Source organism: Perca flavescens, chromosome 10 (genome assembly GCF_004354835.1).
Source record: "Perca flavescens isolate YP-PL-M2 chromosome 10, PFLA_1.0, whole genome shotgun sequence".
In the NCBI taxonomy this organism is placed as follows: Eukaryota; Metazoa; Chordata; class Actinopteri; order Perciformes; family Percidae; genus Perca; species Perca flavescens.
Window position 1 is genome coordinate 13,065,130 of NC_041340.1, and position 23,413 is coordinate 13,088,542.

At 39.1% G+C, this 23,413-nt stretch overlaps 1 protein-coding gene across 6 annotated transcripts in view; it reads left to right on the plus strand.

The window, feature by feature from the left end:
* The window catches only part of enox2 (ecto-NOX disulfide-thiol exchanger 2), a 189,522-nt gene that overhangs the window by 111,667 nt on the left and 54,442 nt on the right, over window positions 1-23,413 (plus strand). For all 6 annotated transcript variants that reach the window (XM_028589142.1, XM_028589138.1, XM_028589137.1 and 3 more), the window contains one exon: window positions 18,466-18,597. In XM_028589142.1, the coding sequence (XP_028444943.1) occupies window positions 18,466-18,597 (132 nt within the window). The remainder of the gene's footprint in view (window positions 1-18,465; window positions 18,598-23,413) is intronic.

Sequence of the window (23,413 nt, forward strand, 5' to 3'; positions counted from 1 at the left end):
CTGTTGGAGCTGCTGCCCCCGCGACCCTACCCTGGATAAGCGGGTGGAGATGGATGAAGATGGATGGATGGATATATATAAAAGTTATTATATTTAAAATATTTGAATTTGACCATATGGCCTTAGCAATAAACAAGCTGTTCTTTGTTCTCTGTTTTATCACCGGTATAAAAAGAACGTTACCAAACCCTAATCAGATCTAAGCTAAGTAGGAGGTCGTGAACAGGGAACAATGGTGTTGATGACCCATATATGCCATTATGAGGTATACCCTCACAGACCCATTCTTTCATTATCTACCTATAGCGTCTTCTATCCATGTCCTGGCGGCACCAGGCTTGTCATGTCTCAAAGATTAATTTTTCTGCCATACCCCTGTGCTGTACTCAGTAATGGACACCTTTATTCTGCTAAATCCAACCCAAACTTTTTTTAGTGGAAATGTGTTTCCACTTGGCCATGTTTCAGGCCATACTCATAGATTTAGCAGATGTTTTAGCTGGCAGAAGTAGCCCGAAGTCTCTTGGGCTTGAGCTGGAACTGCTGATGAAGATATTTTTGTGCTATTGTGTCCTTAGCCTAGATCTCTGTGTAATTAATACACTTAAAGTCCCCACTTCTCTCCTAACCTAACTTTCTGTATGTCCTCCATGAACTGCAGGCCATTGTTCCTTATTGTCTGTATCATGCACAGCAGGCATCTTTTTTTATTGATCTCAAGGAAGCAATTATGCTTCTTGTTTTTAGTCGGAATGCACAAGAAGCTTTGCCTGGTGAACAAACTGCTTCTTTTGATATCTTGCTACACTTGCTACAGCTCCCAGAGCCTGTCTATGGGAGGGTACGTGGGTGTGTGTGAGTACTAACTGGGTGAAGGCATTTATCTCGGTTCCTCTCCATCCAACTTAGGGTTAGGAAGACAAAACCCTTGAGTTCCCACGAGATTGGGAGTATGCCGGCCTGTCTAGCAGCATGCCTGCACATTTAAAACTATATGGTTAACTGTAAGTCTTTACTATATTTCCATCATGTAGTGTCTCAATCTAAGATAAGATAAGATAGACTGTATTGATCCTACACTGGGGAAATTCCCTTATTACATCATCTCAAAACAATTCACAACAGAATAAGGAAAATACACATTAAATAGAAATAGAATAGAAAAAAATATATGAAAACTTATAATAAGAAATAGAAAAGAATAAGAGTAATAATAGAAATATGTACACTATAGACACTTCTATTATATACAGACAGGTAAGCACAATGTCACCTTACTTGGTGTTTCTGAAGCTTTCAGCCACATCTCATTGTCTTCTTCAGTGGATGTAGTTTTCAGTATGTTGTTGTTGTTGTTAATATGGAATTATGATAACATAATTATAGCTAAAATAATGAGTTGAATAATCCATTTATCATTTATGATTAACCGTTTTGAGTAGAAGAAAAAGCGCCAAACATGATCTGGTTCCAGCCTCTAAAAATGGAATGTTATAATAATGCACTAATCGGTAGTATCCCTTCCTGTTATGACAGGTGGAGGGAGATTGTAACCCCTGCCTCGTTCCACTTACCCCAGCGCCCAGATCTCCGTTCTCATCTCCTATCTCGAAACCTGACCCTGGATTTTGGCTTGCTCAAAGGCTGTTGCTCGAACTACACGTTGTACTCCCGCCTACGGACACAAAGAGTATAGGAGCATATCAACAGAGAGAGCTGCCCCTCTCTCTCAAACTCAGACCGAACACAGATTAAACTGTAAACCTAGACAGTGCTATTCAAATATAAACCAAGATTATGTTACTGTGTTGCCTACTTCTCGCCTAAAATGTTTTCAGAAACATATTTTAGTGCACTTTAGTGCCAGTTTGGGAGATATACGAGTTTGTGAACAGGAAGTGAGCGCCATACCATTTTTCTCTATTGCAAAAATGGAGACAGCGCTAATCAATAAACTATCTATCTAGCTATCTATCTATCTATATATATGTATATGTGTTCTATAAACTAAGACTCTGTTACTATAAACTAAGACTCTGTTACTATATTGCCTATTTCTCGCCTACAATGTTTTTTAGAAACCTATTTTAGCTTACTTTGTAAATGTAATACAAGATTGTTTATTACCAGCCGGCCGCAATATTGCTTTTTGCAACGTTACCCGCATTACGTCACCCACCACCAGGAGCGTTTATTGGTCTGGTGCCGTGCAGTGCATTCTGGTAGTTGTAGGTTTTCTACCCTTTGAGCAAAAGGTATTATTGAACACTGTTCCTTTTCTCGGTTTTCTCTGGCCATGTAGCACCAATTTAAAAATGTTTTGCACCATTCTACTGCGTAGACAGCTTAGTTTTATGAAAAAGACTCTCTTTCCAGCGGTTAAATACTTTTTTAATATGATGTAAGAAAGTTTCCCAATTAAAAAAAAATGTAACTGACTATGCATTCAAGGTTATTCAGTGGACATTCATTATATATTTAGGAGGCTGAATTGTGGAAAAAAGCAGTGTCTGTCATAGACTCGGAAAACATTTTGCTTCAGGACTTTTCCAGCTGTTGATTAACCGTGACCATCAAAGATGTTTTCTCTCGAAGCGTGGCAAAATATAACAAGCTATGAGGACTTATGGCACTTTTATTGCCTTTACCACAACAAAGAATGACAGTCCCACAGCTTTTGTCTCTTGTTCTGACAGTTTAAACTTCAAAGGAGAGAGAGAGAGAAAAAAAAATTTAAAGAAGCTCTCCAGCCTGTTTTTTTTTCTCCTAGAGGGTGTCAAGCTGTCCTTCAGGCATCAATAGACACATTCAATTTATGCGTCTTGTACTAAACAAGGGTTTGGTGGTGTAGTGAGTACTTGTTAAACAACAAACTTCTACAAACTGGAAACAGGCTGTCTGGATATTTTAGAGTGTTAAAATAACTGAGGATTATTCATCTGATGTAACTTATTGGGTTCAAGGTTTTGAATCCTGAACATCATTTTGTATTTCAATGTTCACCGCTTAAAATCGTATCACCTCAGGAGGCCACCTTAATGGACATTGCTTGGGTTCTGAATTTTCCAGTCTCATCATATTAGGTCCCCCATCTGGCTGCATATGTTCTCAGATTTCTTTAGATTAAAAATATATCCTCACACTGTATAGCAAGAAGAATCGTATACTTTTCTTTTCTTCTCCATATTCATTGGGGAACAATGTAGGACATAAAGAATGACAGCACTGAGGAGGAAATTAATTAGGCCCTCAGAACTTCACACTTGGTCACTCTAGAGATTTCTGTCTGTGGATCTTCTGGGGAAAGACGGTGGATTTCTCTATGACACTTCCTTTCCTTGAAGTCTTCCCTTCTCCTTCCTCTTATAAAAGAGTTTGCCTAATGACAAATCAAGACCTGGGTAAAGTTATTAAAACATACTTGATGCCAATAACCTCCTTTTGTTTTGAGAGATGATGTATACAAACACAACATTATGAAAATGAAATTAAAGGGCAATGAAAGGTAAACGCAAGAAAAGAGGAGAAAGGGTTTGTACTAATGAAGTTCTCAGCAGGTCACGATGGAGCTCATTGTATTGATTACGGCAATTTTTTATTTTAAATTTTCAAACAAATGTCATGTCATAAATTGTGACCTTTTGTAATGAAAACAATTTGGATAATGAAGGTTAAAACCTGCTTCCACTCTGGAAGCAGATTCAATTTCTAAATCTCAACAAAGACGTATCAAATTACACATAAGCAATAAATCCGAGGATGCCAATCTCATGTCCCTGCTGTAAATTGTTTTGGATAGCAACCTCTCAGCACAGAGCAGGAGTTTTAGTCTGAGACAACTTGCGTGCTAGACATTGCATGTGGGATTAATTATTTCGCACAGCTGTTCATCTTCCCATCAGATTTAACCGGCTCTGTACAATAGACAATAGTACAGTTTGGATATGATGCATTGTTTTTGCCCTGAATCTGGAGGCTTTTCTTTTATTCTCCTCGTCCAAGACACCATCTGATCCACCCTCAGTTGGCAAACAAAGCTTTCAGAATTTTTATTGATCCTCTTGTCTTTGCTTTCTGTTGCTTTGGCATTGTGTTTTGATCATTAGAGGCAATTTCAGATAAATGATGGGGGACGGAGCCAACCAAGAAAAGGTTGAGATGCTTAGTTGCACGTATTAGTAGTAGTCTCTTGTGGAAACATTAAAGTGATGGTTCGGAGTAATTTCACCCTAGGGTCCTTTGCACCATGACCTTGAGCCAAACAACCCCCCAGAAGCTTTTTTCACCTGGGTCGAACATTGGGAGAGTTAGCGTTATCAGCTGAATAGCTTCGTGCAGGGGCTAATGGATCCACGTTTGTATCTTGTAAGTTACCCCACTAATAATACCCAAAATGATACCAAATTTCTACACTAGTACAAATAGGTTATGCACTCATAAAACGATGGATTGGAAAGTTTGTAAGTACACCAGAAGTTTATGTAAATAACACTTGCCTGCTGGCTTCTGCTCTCTGCAGTTGCTGCTGCTACTGCTACCGCAGTAAGACAAGTGCTTAGGGACGTCTACAAATAACAACACAGAAAAATATAAATATTCATTAATTTAATGATTAAATAAGGTAATGTCTCCAAACTTACCTCAATTATAACTTGTCTCCTGCTAGTTATACTACAGCACTTACTTAAAAAAAAAAAGTTAAATTAATAAATATTTTTGTTGTATCTCTTTTCGGTGTTGTAATTTGTAGATGTCCCTAAGCACTCTAACTGCTCTGTAGCAGCAGCAACAGCAGAGAGCAGAAGCCAACAGGCAAGTGTTATTTACATAAACTTCTGGTGTACTTACAAACTTTTCAATCCATCGTTTTATGAGTGCATAACCTATTTGTACTAGTGTAGAAGTTTGGTATCATTTCAGGCATTATTAGTGGGGTAACTTACGAGATACAAACGTGGATCCATTAGCCCCTGCGCTAAGCTCTTCAGCTGATAACGCTAACTCTCCCAAAGTTCGACGCAGGTGAAAAAAGCTTCTGGGGGGTTGTTTGGCTCAAGGTCACGGTGCAAAGGACCCTAGGGTGACATTACTCCGAACCATCACTTTAAGTGAGAGAGAGATATATGACATTTAACAAATTCCCAAGCAGAATTTGAACCCAAACCGACACATGGTATGCACCATTGCATTTTATGTTCTGACACCTGAGTGCCATGGCATTGTGTGTGTATTGCTGTGTGTATTTTATTTAAGCCTTCGTTTGAGTATGTGTAATTATATGTGTGTATTTAAAGATTGTGTCTATCGTCACTAACTTACTAAATTGACGAGATGCATCAGGGAAAACCTTTCGAAACTTCCTGTCAATCCCTGCAGGTTGAATATTAGTCAAATAGACTGTTAGACATAGTAGGACTTGATTGGCACAATAGCATAAATGTCCTTTCCTATTAAGTGGACCCTGAGCTGCTCTTCAGTAATGCATCTTGTTCTTGTGTGGTTTCTAATTTAATGAGTGTGAATCTACTGAGGTAGTGGGTAAAGAACACTAACCTCGCTAATGTTTAGCTGCCTGTCCGATGCCGTTTATTTCTTTTCTGTTCTTTTCTCCTCATATCTGCTCAAATCGCTTCATATCTCTCACTTTAACCCTCAAGATGAACTCATTAATGGGGTCTCCATTTGTCTGTCTATGAACCACTGAATCTGTCTGAGAGCGACGAGATACTGTAGTGTTGGATTTTTTCTTTGTGGTGTAAATGAATTCTCTGTTGCATTGTTCTGTTTTTGCTAAAAGTTGATTGAGTCTTACCTTTTATAGAGTTCACTTACCTTTTGATGTTAACGTTAGATATACCTCTGCTACTTGTTACATTTCGTGTTTTACTTGCTGGTTATTTCGCTTTGTCTGAAAATAGTTTGATTTAAAGACAAAATTGCTTATGATAAGTCACGTTTCAAATGTAATGCATAATGGATGAGTGAGAGTGTTCAATTATTATAGCATATATATAAACCTAGCTGTCTTACTTAATTAGACCCCATCTTTATCTAAATTCATTTCCAATGACGTTCCTCGCTCCGGATGAAGCCTCAGGAGATTAGCTCATGTGAAAGTTGAGCAGCCCGTGAATTTATCAAATTGGAACATATAAGTTTTTACTCCCTGTTGTCGTATCATTGTGGAATTATGCACTTTGTTGAAATGCTGCAGGAATGTTTCCCAATGACTTCTTGTGAGGGACTCAGTTCAATTCCTGTTATAATTAAACAGGCTAAAAGTTGTAATACTTTTTTGAATTGCAGAATTTATTCACGGCAAATATAACTAAAATGAATGAATCGGAGTATACAGTATGTGTTAAAATAAAATTTATTAAATAAAATTTCCCTCGGGATGAATAAAGTACCTATCTCTATCCATCTAAATGAAAACACAATTTCCATCGTAACATTCGTAGTAGAGGTTCTTCCTTCTATGACTATTTATTGATATTTTTCTTAACTTGATTTTACATTTTATACAGTTTTAACTTATCATGATTGTAGTGTAAAAAAAAGAAGAGGAAATATAAAAGAAATGGCAGTTTGAGTTGTAGCATCCGTGGTCTGACTGGTGGCACTATTTAGGAGTAGCTGATCTGTGACTGCTCTCGTGGGTATGTGTCACAAACTACTTCAAAAACAGTAGTGAACGGCTCTAGTGTTTTTGGACCTTTTTTCGATAGGCTGAGTTTTCTTGTTTGCTCAGTAAATGGACTCCTGGTGACACATTGATCAAGTTACTCAAAGTATAGATGTGTAGTGGGCCTAACTAAGCATTCATATGGTGGTCAGTTGCACAAAGTTCCCTGTCTCTTCTCACGGAAAAGCCTAGAATAAAAACAGGGGAAGATGAGAGCATAAATGCACTAATATTACAAAATTTTCATAAAATAAATAACTACAATAAATTCTTATGTTGAAATAGTAGAGCATAAAATAGCCATGCATAGATCCACATACAGTACCTGCACTAGAACGTGTATCTGCTTGTGTAATGCCATCAAAAGAGTCACTAAATGCTCCAAGTTAGCCAACATAGTCCCAACAATACACTGATGAGGTTCACTGTGTCGGAGCCAATTTCAGACTTGTCAATTTTATCTAATAAAAGTCATAGGATGCTTTATTGATCCCTGGTTGCTCATATGGTACATGCACAGATGTTAAAATTATTTCATCTGGTTGAAGCAGTTCATTTTTATGCACTTAACTATGTGCTTCACATAAATTATTGTCTCAGGTCTTGCAGGATTTTATCCTTTTGGACTACTCACTTTAAATGATCAAATTGCCAATTACGTCCCTCCTCTTTAGATTGTTATTCTTGTAATATAGTCAGTGTCTTCACATCTCTACCACACTGAGTATTAGATTGCACTCACAAATCAGTGTGATTTACTGATTTTTTTACTGATGTGACAGCTTGGCCATCATAAACATATTTCAGATTCATAGTCGCTACCGTTGTCACTCATCTACCCCCTCCAGTACAGTGAAATAGATGCTGTGCATCATTTGCACATTAAAATGAGATAGCATTTCTCCTGCCCAGTAATGAGTCTGTTGGACTTTTTTTTTTTTTACGAGTACAGTCCAAATGTAGGATAGATTTGGAATAAAATGCACATCTCAAATATTTCTTATGGCCTGGAAGCATATTTTGTGTCAAGCTGTATATAGCTTTATGTTGTACTTCACTGGTTCATTGTGCATGTTTAAATGAATATGCCAGTAAATGACAATAGGGTTTTGCTTCAGTAATTCATTGTGCATGTTCAAATTAATAAGGCAACAAATGAAAAAGAGACCTACTCCCATCCTTAATGTTTGTCTCACAGATGTCCCATCTGTGTTGCAGGTGTGACTGAAACACAGTACAGTAATCAGCGTCTCTGTAATTGAGCAGATCTTCACTGCTGTCAGTGTGGACAGAAAGATGTCTGAAGCCATCTCAGCAAACATTGTTCATTAAAGTAACTTCCTGTCTCTTAGAGCTCATCATTCTTTCATATTAGTAGCAGCTGTTTTGTTACATCGTTAAGATCAATGCTACAGTCACTGTGCTCCTGCATCCTGTTACTCATGTAGTCATTTTCCTGCATAAGTAGTGTCTTAGTCAAGGAGGCTTCCAGTATTGATGATTACAGCAGAGCTTTTCAACAGACTTTTTAACTCGAGAGAAAGCTTTTTTTTCCGAAACTACAGTGTGATACATGCTTTAGAATAGAGGAATAGATGGTCAAGAATTAACTTAAGAAGTCTGAATTTCCATGTACATTAATAAAAAAAAAAACACGTACATCAACATAGCCTTTCCTACCGTGTGAGGAGGCTGCACAAAGGCTGTTGACATGGTGGTGATCAGGGCTTTAAATGAACTTTTTTGATCACTAGCCAACATGGCTAGTAGATTTTTAAAGTTGCCAGTCAATAACATTTTCACAGGCCATATGTTTTTTGTTTTCTTGTAATCGATACTGCACACGTTAGGCACGTAGCCAACAGTTATGCCACATCACAACATAGTGTTCATGGGAAATGTAGGATTAGTACTACAAGCAGTGTTTCCAGATGAGGAGTATGTTTCCAAGCCAAGCTCACACAAACCGCCCAGATTTCTTAGCAACACTGACTTGTTGCATCATTTCTGGGTTGAACTCGGTTCTGCTTGCAGGTAAAGACTTGCATCTATCAATGTCACCTCAGCATATCATTTTAGTTATTCTGACCAATCAAAAATGTCAGAATCTAACGGCAGTATATCTGGGAACAACAACAACAAATCAACAACATTGGAGGCCCAAGTATAAAGTTTGATTATTGCCACCTCCAAATACCTAATCACTTTGCATTGTCCAAGCACAGCAGCACACTTTGCTGCTTACACTTTATCCTCACAATGCGGCTACCATCTAATCAAGGCATTCAAATGATAGCATTTCAGAAAGCTCACAAGGCTGTGTGCCACGTAGTCGTTATTGATCGCTTCACCAAACACCAGTTTAACAGACATGTAGCACTTTTATAGTCAAGCCCTGTTTGTTGTATTATATATTCCACAGACAACCTCACATCATAGTATTTTGAGTCCTTTGATAGTATAGATGTGGTGTGTTTAAGATCTCTCTTCTTTTTCTCCCTTTCATGCGATTTTGTCCCCCTTTCTCCCCACCTCCCAGATATCAGAGTAATCTGTTCTTGTCTGTCACCTCTCAGCCCGATAAGGAAGGAGAGAGTCATGCTCCTGTCCAGGAACGGATGTTCCTCCTTGACAATTGACACAAACACAAGTGCCTCTGTTCCATTTGTATATAAATAGCTCCAGATAACGCAATTAATACTCTACACAGGAAAGTCTTCAGTAAGATAGAAAGGTCATTGCTGATGTTTGCGGTGCATCTCTTTTTCTCTGCCTGTGCATGTAAAATACTATAAATTTATCAATAAAGAAAAACGCTTGTCCTATCAGGGGTGTATGGCTCTGCAGCTATTGGTGTGCACTAGTATTGCATCAGTCTTTGCTTCATAGCTAAATCTAATTGTACATTATTTATAATAACTAGCCTTCTTCAGTGTTCGGCAAGCCAAGAGCTTAAACTAATCTAGGGAATTGTACTTAGGCATTTAGCTGTAGTTGCCGAGGGAAGATTGTTGTAGTCATGACAGAGCAGCTTTAATTTGTTGGTTTATTATGTCCGCAATATTACTCAATCCCTCTCAATGTGGGGGATTTGTTGGGATGAATGCATATAAGGGTGATTTTGATCATGTTTAATGTAAACACTGTAGCAGTAAGAGCAGTTGGGACTCTGCAGGGGTGGGTGAATTAATTCTTGTGCGACATCTGCATGCCCACAGATAGAAAGTTATATTGACTTGCTGCAGAGCTAAAATTACAAATATTTAGATATAATTACATTCTCACTCATTATGGGTCAACACATGATCAGGACTCTTCACTGTGGTGTAGCCCAAAAGATAAAACAGAAAATCAGCAGTTTATTGAAAGCAGAGGCAGTGTACACAGATTGATTGCTTTGTGGTGATTGGCAGTTTGATGTGGTGTGTATTTGCGACTGGTCTGCTTTCATTTGTCTTCTTTAGATCTATATGAATGTGTGTGCAATCTGAAATGACATGAATCATGTGTGGAGGATGTGTACGATAGGGTGCACTTTGACTCACAAGACTTAATCATGAGTACCGCAAATGGCCGCATTTCTATGAGCGGGAGCACCTCATTGGACTATAATATTGGTTGGATAGGCATGACTCTTTTAGTGTTATGTCAGAGTTGGCGTTTCAGTCACCTCTGCTATGGATTGGGTTCAGGTTAGTTTCTCCAAACCAATTTTGGAGACTGTAATTTGATTTGACAATCTCCGCTGCCACCACCTCGCTAAAGCAGTGGTCCCATACATACAGACACACTTCATGTCTGTTGGACACAGAGGCAACATAGATTAACTCCCAGCCATCAAATTGCAATGGATTTATTTGCAACGGAGCCTTGTCTCTGCATTCAGCTCATTTTTCAGCAGGTCTTTAGGGCTTCAGTATTATGATCACACAGAATTCAAAGTCTATGTGCAGGAAATTGCAAGACGTCTCTCACTCAGTTTTGGAGGGCAATGAAATTACTTTTTTCTATAACCGTATAAAGCCATCACTCTTGTAGTTTCAGTAATGAAAAAAATGAAATTTAACAAGCAAGTCTTGTTTTACATTGTTTAGCCTCTAAAACCTATTAATTGTTGTAATATCTCATTAAAGATTCCGGTCAACTTAAAGGTACCCTGTGGAGTGTTTTTGGAAACAAAGTTTCTGTTTACACAAAGTATATATCCTTTAGGTCTAACAATAAACTCAATCTAAATTTGCAAAGCCGTATTTGTTTACATCCTCGTTTACGTGATAGCAGTTCTCTTCATCCCTGCCTTTGCTGATGCAGTGTCTCGTTACCACCACCACCTGTCACTATCAGTGGATGATATGGAGAAAATCCTCTATCACAATCAGGGCTCGACATTAAGGCTTGTCCGCTTGTCCGGGACAAGTGGATTTTTTGTAGGACAAGTGGAAGAGAAATTTACTTGCCCCACTGGACAAGTTAAAACTCAAACAAATCAAAATGCTACTCTTTTTGTCAATGTTACAGAATTGAAACAAATACATATTTTACCCCACAATCCCGGGCAGCGGGTCGGCGGGCCGCTAACGTTAGACCCAGCCCGCTGTTCAGCGCATTCTCCGAAAACGAAGCAGCATGAAAGCACGGCGAGCTAGCTGGTGTTAGCTTGCTAACTCCACCTTAACGTTACCTCCTCGCCACATCGTTCACAGAAAACAAGCTGAAAACAGAAGTCACTCGTGGCGATAGCAATGTGCTTTGTGTGGATGAAGCATTATATACGTTATTATGTGCCATTCATTCCGTTTATGTTACAGATTTTACTTTACCGATTTGAAACAAATACATTAACTAACGTTAGACCCAGCAGCAGCAGGAGAGCGGACCGCTGACGTTAGACCCAGCCCACTGTTCAGCTCCTTCTCTGTAAGCAATACAGCATGAAAGCACCGCGGAACCAGCAACCCAGGCAACCGGTGTTAGTTAGCTAACGTTAGCATGCTAACTACGCTTTAACGTTACTCCGTCCCCACATCGTTCACAGAAAACGAGCCGAATAAAGCTGTCACTCGTGGCGATACAAGTGTGCTTTGTGCGGATGAAGCATGAAGTTAATTTGACTCTTGACGGCTGGCTCTCTGCCTCGTAACGTTACTAGCTGCTCCGCTACTCGTTTGTAGCGGATTAAATATCAGGTAATAATCAACTGTAAAGTAGCTACACCTTTTTAAAGGATCCCTTGGTAAGTGAAATTGTAGAAAGAAAATAAAAAAACACGTTGACACCAACATTTAGTGGCAAAATCCATTGTTATGTCTACAAAATTATTTTAGATATAGTATAAGTTCAAGTCACCCCTACCTCTGGTCAAAATATTGAATTAGTATCTCAATATATTGACTCAGTATCTCAGAATATAAACAAAGAATATCAAAGTAATGAGAAACTATAAAATATTGACTTAATCTCAATATATTTGCTTAGTATCGTAATATATTGACTTAGTAACTCAACATATTGGTTCAGTATCTCAATATATTGACTTAGTAACTCAGAATATTGACTAAGAATCTCAAAGCAATGAGAACATTCAAAATATTGACTTACAATCTCAATATTTTGACTCAATATCTCAAAATATCTCAATATATTGACATAGTAACTTAGAATATTGACTAGAAATCTGAAAGTAATGAGAAACTTTAAAATATTCACTTAGAATCTCAATATATTAACTTCTGCACACCGGCGTGCAAAGTATAACTTTGTATTATGAGTCTGGAGATCCTTTTTTCTTGTTGAAGGGGAAATCTATTCTTGGGACACATTTGTTTCTACTGTTTAAACTGAATTGTATTAATGTTGATAGTGACGCTTTCAATGGTTTCTTCAAATTCTGCATTAGCAAAACAAAAAAAATTATAAAATGATTAATCTTTACCCGGACAAGTGACTTTTGTTCATGGACAAGTGAAACGTAAATGTACTTGTCCGAAGGACAAGTGCCTCAAAAAGTTAATGTCAAGCCCTGACAATATATGTAACTTTATATTGCGATAGCAATACATATCCTTATACTTTTTCTGGAATGTCACTTTAGAAACAGACTGTTTTGTCTACTTCATTGAAATAATTACCTGATAAATTAAGAAAATTCATCACATTGATGCGGTTTGTTTTATAATTGGCAGTTATATAGGATTATTTTACAATATGTAGTGTCCTATTGCCAACCGGCACTAACCAGTCAAAGACAATAGCATCCAAAGCACACTCTTTGCAAGCAATGTTCTGCCATAGTAACAACCATAACCGTACATAATGAGGTGTAACATGTGGTCAGTATCTGTCTCCTTCTTGGCAGGAGCATTTTTGAATATCTCAGAATACATCGAAATGATTGAAAGAGAAATGGCAGAGAGAGTTCCTTCCACTTTTTTTTTTTTTTTTTTTTTTTTTTTTTTTTTATATCTCACATGAGACCTGGCTGTCTTCAGGCCTCTACTGTCATCTTTACATCTTCACTTTGTTGTCGTCGTTTCTGGTCCTAAATGAGATGTGGTGTAGTGTAACACTCAGGGCACTCTTCACTGTGACATAACTAATCACCAGACCCCTACCAGTTTTATCGTAATTTACAGATCAAAGAAGTGGAGAGAAGAGCAGTCATACATTATTAAACAGACACTCTGTGTGTGTGTGTGTGTGTGTGTGTGTGTGTGTGTGTGTGTGTGTGTGTGTGTGTGTGTGTGTGTGTGTGTGTGTGTGTGTGTGTGTGTGTGTGTGTGGCACATAAGTAATTGAAGCATAATATAGTAATCTTTAAGAACACATTTCTCTAGTTTCAGTAGGCTTTGATAATTTATCAGTGATAAAGTTGTACCCTTTAAACAGGGTTTTTCTACTAATGCATACATCTTATCTTCATGGTTTTAACTTCTTCTCTCATTGTGATGACATATTTTTCCAGATGACCCCAAAAGTGCTTTTCTGACATACCACATAGACAAACATACAGACCTGTATTCAGGAGAAGATTAAGCTCAAAGAGGCATCCACTCTCAGAGAGAAATTGTGCACTGAAGAAGCATGGAAAGCACCATGCATAAGTATGGACACTTCACACAGCCTTGCAGATGGCAGACATCTCCTCCAATGTTGTGTCTCAGAATCAGAAAGTAGCCAGCAACAATTATTTGGAGTTTTTTATTTTTCCCTTTGGGTGGAGAGGACATATTGAAACTTTGAATTTCTCCCATCTAGCGTTGAGATCATATATCGCAATCAACTCTCTCGCACCACGCAGTTCAAAGTACGTATTACAGCTACGGTAGCCTTCACGCTTCAAAAATCCGGTCTCTTGCTCTTTTCAATAGCCGTTTTCTTTTTCTGGGCAAAGAAGAGGACTCATGTTCCTGGAATTTGGATTTTGAATACGTGTGGTCCTCCATGTTTCCTTCTTCAAACTTGCCGGGGCCGGGAAGCTACGATACCCATTAGCAGCATTAGCAGCACCTGGGAGTTTATCATGTGACAGCGAAAACGCGAAAGGCCTTACCGGCTAACGTATTTCAAGATGGTGCATGAATATGGAGCGTCTACCCCAGTTCATGCAAATGTAAAATTTCAAGCCAAAAGGAATACTTGGAATTGATGGTGGAGGTAAATATTCATGAAAAAGGACAAGTTTGTGAAGGGGCAACACAGATTTTGATAATGAACAACTAAACACACTGGACCTTTAATTACGCTCATCTATCTGCTCAACCACTTTTGTTTTCAGCGATGACATTCTATTATACACTAATTGTAGGTTTTCTCAATTCCTACTTTGTGGTAATGACTATCATCGGGTCTCTGTGCTTTATTCATTGCTGCAATGTCCAGTTCAATTTAAGGTCACTTCTATTATCTATCTCTTCTTTCTGTTATTTTGTCTGGTCAGCATCACATCTGTCTATTAAAAGCAACCTTTTCTTACCCTTTTTTGTTTCGGCCCCTCATCTTTTGAGCAGCCTCTTGAATTACGTCTCTAAAGGCTGTAATAAGCCTGTAGTTAGCTGTTAAAACCATGTGCATTTTAGACTAAATGGCCCCAAGTGTTTCTCTGCCTGCTGTTGGGGCTTACAGCCAATGGGCCTTAAAATGACTTAATTTCCTATCTACCTCCTGGGGGAGCTTTTAGGGAAGCTAAATGGCGGTCATAGCCCGCAGAGAGTGAGTATCAGGGAAGCTTTGGGCTGGTGTAGACCCCAGCTGAATTGAAATCACTATCGCTTTAATTGCCATGGCCAGTATCCACGCAGAAATGTATCATGATGATACTGGTGTAGAGTTGCAAATTGTAAATTATGTCCATCACAATTTCCACGAATCTAAGTTGCCATATTTAAATTGCTTGTTTTGTCCAAGCAACAGTTTGAAATGCAACTATTTAATATCATAGAAGGAAACAAAGAAAATAGTCACCTTTTAAGAAGATGGAACCAGTTAATTTATGGCATTTTTGCTTAAAAAAATGACTTGAACTACTGATCGATTATCAAAATAGTTGCCAATTGATTATAGGTGCTCATAATGACTAATGTAAAGTATTGATCGACTAATTAATTTCAGCTCTATATTGCATTTTTTGGAGAGTTATCATTTAGCTTTATACCCTTAAAATCACATTTTGAATATGTTTATTACCTCAGTGTTACATTTGTAATATACATCAGTGCATATAATTGTACTCATTGAGTTGTCTTATATGATGTTATTTTCACAATAAGTCTGTTTATTTGGTGATTGTACTTTGCCCACCACATTTGGAAACTCTTATGTTGACGTCTTGTGAGAGGAGATAAATGTAACCTCCACCTAGCTCTACTTAACCAGACTACACGCATATTAAGCTTGGGTCTACGGAGCTCTACATTTGGATCTCTGTGTCTTGAGGTCTTAGCATGATTAGATTGTTCTGTTTATATAATTAGATGTGGCATATGTATGAGTTTAAGCTAAATTGAGCCAACAGCTGAAAATAACTAGGCTTATTTTTTTCTTATAGTTTCTCTGATCATTTGACCTCGGAATAAACAACAAAATGCTGGGATTCAGTTAGGTAATTTTCATTCCATGCAAACAGTTGGCTTCAAAACAGCAAAGCAGAGTCCATGTTTTTAGTTAAAAATATTTACCAACGTTGATTCCCTCATTGGCAGTATTGTCCCTGGCTTCTATTCCTTCTCTTTGGCAAGGTTAACTTATGTGTTGTGTGTATCTGTTCCTGTGGTGTGTGCTCGCACGAGTTTATCCATGTGTTGGTTTTCTTAGCAGCTGTTTGCTGTTCCTCCCTCGGCTCTATATATTGATGTGATGGTGTAGGATGGTTCCTTTAAGTAGAGCCAAGGCTGACTCCTGCCCTCAAGGTCACTTTGCCATACCAAACTCAAAAGCCCTCAGTTATTGATGCATAGAGCTGCAACTCTGAAGAGTATAATTGATTCATGGAGGAATATGTGTGTGTGTGTGTTGGGAAAACATGAGACAATGGATGGCAGTTGAGTCGATGCAGGGCGGGCAACAGAAAAAAGAAAAGAACAGAGTTAAGGACAATGACGAGAAAGAGGGTGGCACAGGAATTGGATGCACTAAATGAATGGGAGCACCGGGGCAGACAGATGAACTGAAGGGTGTGTGACAATTGTCAGCAGGGCCTAAAGGCCACTGTAGTTCACTTGACCCAGCACTTGCAGTACGCTTTAATGTGCTCTATGCGCCATCCAGGCTTTTGAATGTTAGCCCAGTCAATAACAACACTGACCTCCAGTGAGGAACAGGAATTAATTCTGCTGAAAGGTCTTTGGAAAGCTATTGATGTCCAATGATTCCCCATCAAAGGCCAATGCCTTGTTGTGTTTTCACACACAATTCAATAGATTAGATGGGAGCACAAATAGACATTTAGATTTTTTTCACGTCAAAGTCATATTTGTCCAAAATAGAATTAGATGATGTATTTATTATTAATGTAAATTGAATATCTTTGTTTTGCCTAACCAGCGGTCCAAATAAAAATGAATCCTCAATCGAAAAAATTATCAAAAGATTGATCGATAATGAAAAATAACAGGCTCTCAGCCCTGATTGTGATATCTCAAAAGAAATACCTCAATGTCAATGTATAAGAATATCATTTGCATCACAACTGTTGCTCAAGGAAACTTTCAACATAATTTGTCATAAAATGTGTTGATTTTTTTTTATAAAAAAATGTATATATTATACTATATTAAATAGCTTCTATCACTTACAGTAACTGTAACGTAGAATGTAAGTCAACATTTAGGATATCTCAATATTACAATTACCAAATCTCAGACCATGTTGAATTCTATATCATAAACAACATCATCAACATGTGGATTTTTTTTGCCCAGCTATAATAATCATTAAGCCAAGCAAGAAGACTGTTTGTGAGTGTGTGTATCCATGAGCACTACAATGAATGCAGTTAATGCACTGTAAACTGTAATAAAATAGCTATAAAACAGCTCACCACCACTCCTCTCCTCCTTCATTTCAAGTCCTCAAAAGTGTCCCCTGTTAATAGGGCTGTGTTAGTTAACAAGCTGGTGAAGTCCTCGTCAGCAGCATTATTACAGCGACACACAGACACAGCCGGTTTTATCAGGCCTCTCCATGGCAGGGACAGCAGACAGCTTTGAAATTAGTAGCTCAGAGGGGGGGCAAAGAGGCAAATAACATTATTACACATAATGCCAGCTGTGTCTGAACACCAGGAATACTAATGTTATAGTGTTCCCTCCACAGTAGGCTCTGCCACAGACCTTCTGAGGTGTGAAGTGTGTGCAGGATGCTGCACTTTTCATTATTAACAGTAGTGTTGGCTTTGGCATCAGAAGAGAGAAAGGGCAGCTTGACTCAGCCAGCAGTCACAGCAATTTACAGGTCTGACAGAGAGAAAGAGGTCGACCAGAGGAGAGAATTAAAAAGCATTTAGAGCTGTGAAATATACTGCAGACTGGGAGAATGAGCCGCTGGTGGATGTATGATGCGTTCATGTTGACTTTACTGTAGGGTTTTTATTATGGGGATCTAAATGGGTTTGCTTTATTAGGCAACACTTGGCAAAAAGAACCATGTGAGTTTGAGGTGATGTGTGTGTATTTGTCCTGCTAAATTGGAGATTTTCTTTCCAGGTTTAGTAGAAGAGCGCCTGGCAAATGCCTGATAGCATCAATAGCATAATCTTGTTTTACGCTGTATTATTTTCTTACTCCGGCTTGCAAATGAACGCTCAGCTCTTTCACTGGAGTACTCATTGGTCTACATTTTGTGTGTAGATATATGAATCCATTCCTGTTTTTTTTATCTGCTTGTGACGAGCAGGAGTTCTACTTTCGTGTGACAGATCTTTCGGGTCATACTACAGTATTTCCAACCTGAAAGTGAAACGGAACAAACTGCAACAACAGGATGAGTAGATTGTTAATGGCAGTGGTTGTTGAAATCACTATGTTGTCAAGCTGACTGCAGAATCACAGTGGGCTCGGCTCTTATCTTCGCTCAGACAGAACACAAAATCAAAGGAGGATTTATAGAGTGGAAGCGGCAGGAGATGCCATGACAGCGCCACACTGTTGAAAACAATCTTCTACCTCAGTCAGTGACCGTAGCACGATTCCTCTTCTGGCATGACCCTGTATCATGATGATTTATCGGTGACCGGAATGATACTGACTTTTCTCTCTGCTCCCCTTTTTTTGTGTGTCTTTCTGCAGAAGGTATCTGCAACATGACAATGGACTCCAACTCGATGACGATGCCCATGTCAGACCCCAACGCCTGGGCAACAGCCATGAACAACCTGGGGATGCCTCCCATCGGAATCACTGGACAGCAACTCATGCCAGGTACCACACTGCCTAAACCTTACCACACTCAACACCTAAACCAGAACTACAGACGCCTTTGTGTTGAAAGTTTATTTCAATATACCACCGGCACAGATACTGTTTCTGGAAGCATCATAGACAGGCTTTTATATTTTCAAATGTGTTAGTGTATTTATCTGATGTCCTTCCGTCTAATTTAATATAATTTTGCAACAGCAACATTTTATGTAGATGTATTCAATTCAGAGCTGCTCGTACTCCTATCATATCATAAACATTTGATTGATTTTGGGTTTTTTTCCCCCTCTGGCTATTTTCACTATAAGACATAGCAAAGTGTTTTGTTTAAAAACAAATGGAAGACTTTTTCATTGTTTCTCCTGTATTATTACAACCTCCAATGAGCATTTTGTAAGGTTAATCTACTGTGTTCTGATCTGCCACTATGATATTCAGCCTTACTGATTGCTTTGCTATCTATAACAGTAAGTTCAGCGGCACCCTCCCACTCTCCATCCCTGAAGAGTTATTCTTTTTTCTATCCTCAGTAGAAAGCCTTTCCCTAAAGCCTTTTATAAATCACTTCCCACTTCTTAGCTGAAATGCACTTTCATATTTGATATGCCAGGCTCCTGTGTGTGTGTGTGTGTGTGTGTGTGTGTGTGTGTGTGTGTGTGTGTGTGTGTGTGTGTGTGTGTGTGTGTGTGTGTGTGTGTGTGTGTGTGTGTGTGTGTGTGTGTGTGTGTGTGTGTGTGTGTGTGTGTGTGTGTGTGTGTGTGTGTGTGTGTGTGTGCACTTGGAGAGGAACGGTCTCCCAAATGCACTCCTGGAAAAATATTAAGGGACACACACGCGCGCACACACACACACACACAAATGGCACTTCTCATAAAGGGAAGTGGAGGAACTGAACTTAATGTTAGAGGTGAACTCTGGATGCTGGACACACACATCTATTCAAAAGTGTGTTCTTCAGATGAAATGTGCACTAAAGATGCCAACTTCGTTCTCTTAATGAAGATGTAATCATACATCGAAACGTTAGTCATTGTTATGCACCTTAAGAAATAAAACCATCAAGTAAGAAGACATCTGTGTTGCACCGGCAATTTTTTTTTTTAATTATTTCCTTCTCTTGAACTTTGCAGTTTTTGAAGGCCTTTTTTACAGCTGACATTTGAACTTGCCAAAGCAGCTCTGTTCCGTTTTAAGTGCGTCATTAAGCCGTACCGGCGATGCAGCATGTGCAATGTCAGAGCCCTGAAACTGGCACACATAAATCGAATGCAGCAATTAGTGATGTTATTAGCTGCACCTGTGTTTGGTAAGTCAAAATGTCTGCTGTAAAGAAATGTCAAATAAACTGATCTTACATTTAATCAGGCCCTCTGCCAGTTTTGGCCCACAGTCTTACTTGAAAACAGGTGCATTTAGTTGGTTTTGGACTGTTTTTGTGTAATGGAAAGGAAAGGTAAGAGACCAGTTGTTGATCTGTGCGTAAAAGAATAAATCTTTTTCACAGCAGACATTTTGACCTGTAATAGCAGGAAAAGTACAGATCAAACTCATTTGACCCCAGTTCCATCATGTCTCCCAGTAAGCTACGTCAGTGAGCCAGCCGGTGATGCACAATACCAGGACCCTGGAACTTGTTCACCTAAATGGCATGCTGTGGATTTTAATGTTATAAATTACACCCATGCCTTTCCTGTTATATCTTGCCAAGATGTCTGCTGTGAAAAAGGATAAGGGCCTGCACACCCGCACAGGTGTTTTCACCTATCAATATGGGATGGATGGTAGAGACAGGCAAGATTCATTACTTCACCGGACAACTCAAGACAGTGCTATGACTGGACAATCGGTCGTGTGAGGTCTAAAAATGCTGTGTTTTGACAATATAGCACTATATCTATAAACGTTGGGTTTTGGTAAAGCATCCATGCTTGTTTTGTTTTATCAGGAAATTGTGGATTATTTACAGCCAAGTTGTATTCATTGCAGCTTTAAGAGGTTTCTCAGTTGCTATTACAACTTATACGTTGATGTAAACGCTACTCACAAGTTTGAAACTGCTTATCGTGACTTTATGACATGAACGTGGCATCTGGTTGTGGTTTGGTGTAGCTATGCAGGAATTACGTTAAGTACGTTCAGCTCACGTGATCCCATTTATTAAAAACAAAGACAAAGGGGTCATTTGTCCCGTCCTAACAGGTGCAACAAACTAAGGTACACAGTCTATAAACACCCACACAGTCCTGAGAAGAGCTCAAATCAGGTCCTGTGTGGGTTTACCATGGGTGTTAAGGAGCATTTTAAGCCTCAGCTAGGGTAATACATCAGGTATCAGAAAGCAGTTTCAGAGGGAAAAGAAGGAAGGAAACCGTGATGGAGAGGGAGAAGACTCAAGTTAATGTGGATCACCTGGAATAACAGCTAGTGTTTCCCTAACTTTCCCTCTTCTTCCTTCCTTTCTACTTTCCTGTCCCCCCCCCTCCTCCCTCCCTCAGCAGCCTAAATTACCCAACGTCTAATTTATATCTCATTACAGCTGAGTCAGCCACTGTAACCCAGAGCCACATTAGAGCACACGCTGTTCATTTGCTCTTCACAGAGCTGAGCTCCTTTACACTGAGTCACACAGACATGCTCCTATGGGCTCAAGCAGCACGTACTGTAAACCAAAGGTGTAGGCAGCAATTGACAAATAATTACATAATGTATCAATAAAGTAATTGTTAATACATTCAAAACTATTTTTTCTCTTAGTAAAAATCCTTGTGATATGTAAATTTCCCAAATGTGCTGCTGTGTTATCTCATATATATATATTCCCCCCATGTATTTTTCACTCAAACCAAAAAAACTTAACTTGTTGAACTTCAGGAGAACTATTTAAGAAATACACTTAGGCACTCTCCTCTTGCCTCTTTTTCTCAGTTTAAAAGAAGTAATGAGGACGACGAAGCCCAAGGTTATGCAGTAACAACGCCACAAAATTACATACATTAAGTCTATTTAAACTATTCAGTTCTGTTTTAGATGAACTTTGTGCTGAACATTGTATCTGCACACCTTTCTTTTGCTTTATGGCATTGCCGAATTTGAGGCCCGCACTTTCACATGATGTTACACACAGTCTTATTCTGTCCTGCAGGACTTGTTGCCAGAGCACCTTGTGCCTTTGAAGTAATCCACGTGGATTAGTTATTGATTCTCCATCATGACTGAACATCATCTTTTCTCCTTTTTGTTTCACCTCTAAACAACAGGGGAGAATTCACTGTCACTCTCCTTGTCCTTTCCCATTTGATCTGTGAGCATGTCTGTGCATGCATACGATTGGTCACGTTTGCTGCATGTAGGTTTAAGTGGGTTTTTATGTGTCAGCTTCCGGCTCATTCATTAAAAGAGACTGCCTGAGCCGGAGTGCTTTCATTACACATTAAAGTTTGCCTCCCTTTCATCCATTGTGAGCCTGGAATATATTTCTTCACCACAGAGTCTTTTCCTGCCTCCAGCCAAGTGAATTTATCCAGACAGACAGCTGGATAAACAGACCACTGTGGGCAGTGCCTTGAACAATCTGCAGCCCCACAAAGGCCGTTGCAAGTCTCCACTGATGACAGTTTTATTTCTATAGATGGACCGGGCAGTGGTTGTGTATGTTAGAAAGTTATGATTACATGTTTGTGTTAGCGAAGTGTTTGGATAAAAGGGGGAAATTGGACTCAGGCCACAGGCGTAAGTCAAGTTTGTATGTACTGTATGGTAAATGGTGCACAAAGTATATAGGAGTTCTGAGGTCTTCTCTGATCCATAATCTTTTTATGTTTAAAAAGATGTTTATGTTTTTATGTTTGTACTTTTGTACATAATATTGTCATTCTGTTTCTTCATATCATAGTTTTACCATTGCTACGTACTTCTATCTATTCTGCATGTAAGACATCTATTGTATGTCTGTCTGTCCGGGAAGAGATATCCCTCCTCTATTGCTTTTACTCAGGTTTCTCTCCCTAATTTTTCCTTGTTAAAGAACTTTTTCCTCATCTGAATCAAGTATCTGAGGATAGAGGGTGTTGTCTTTTGGATGGATTTTAAAGCCCTCTGAGTCAAATTTGTGTTTTGTGATTCTGACCCAGCCCAAGCTGTCCCCTCCAAAAATCTTTCAAGTAGAGACGCCACCCCTCCATAGACAGAAATCCAAACCATAGGTGGAAAAATGTCAATAACTAGAAATATAAAGTTGCAAAACTTAGCAGAAATCAATGGAAGTTGATTAAGTTCAATGGAATGAGCCAATGTATTAAGTACATGTGTGTTCTACACATTGCATCCAAGTTCAAGGTGTAATGTTATTGGGATAGAGTTTAAGGGGAAGGGTCAATATCTTGGATGATGTGTGTGACAGTCACAGTTAACTTGCTGGTTAGCTGTTGTAGCTTGAAAGGTGGAGACGGCCCATCTCATCCAAACAGCTCAGGGGGGAGGGGGAACACAGAGTCCTGGGAACAAACTGTGATGAGGAGCTAGACTTCAGGACAGAGCTGAATGTAAAGCCCGGGACACACAGGCCCGATTATCGGCCGTTGGACAGTCTGGCGAGGTCAGTGACTCGAGTCTGTTCGTTGTGTCCCGTGCCGTCGTCAGTCTGGGGGGCTGTCGCCATTCATTTTGGTCGACCTGACATGTTCAGTTGGCGGCAGGGCAGTCGGGACTCACCAGGAAATGGCGAGCGGAATGAGGTGACTAGAGTCTCTTAAAATCTGACGAAAATCTTTTAAACTGACCTTTGTTGAGCTGAACTGAAGACAGATTCAGCAACTGC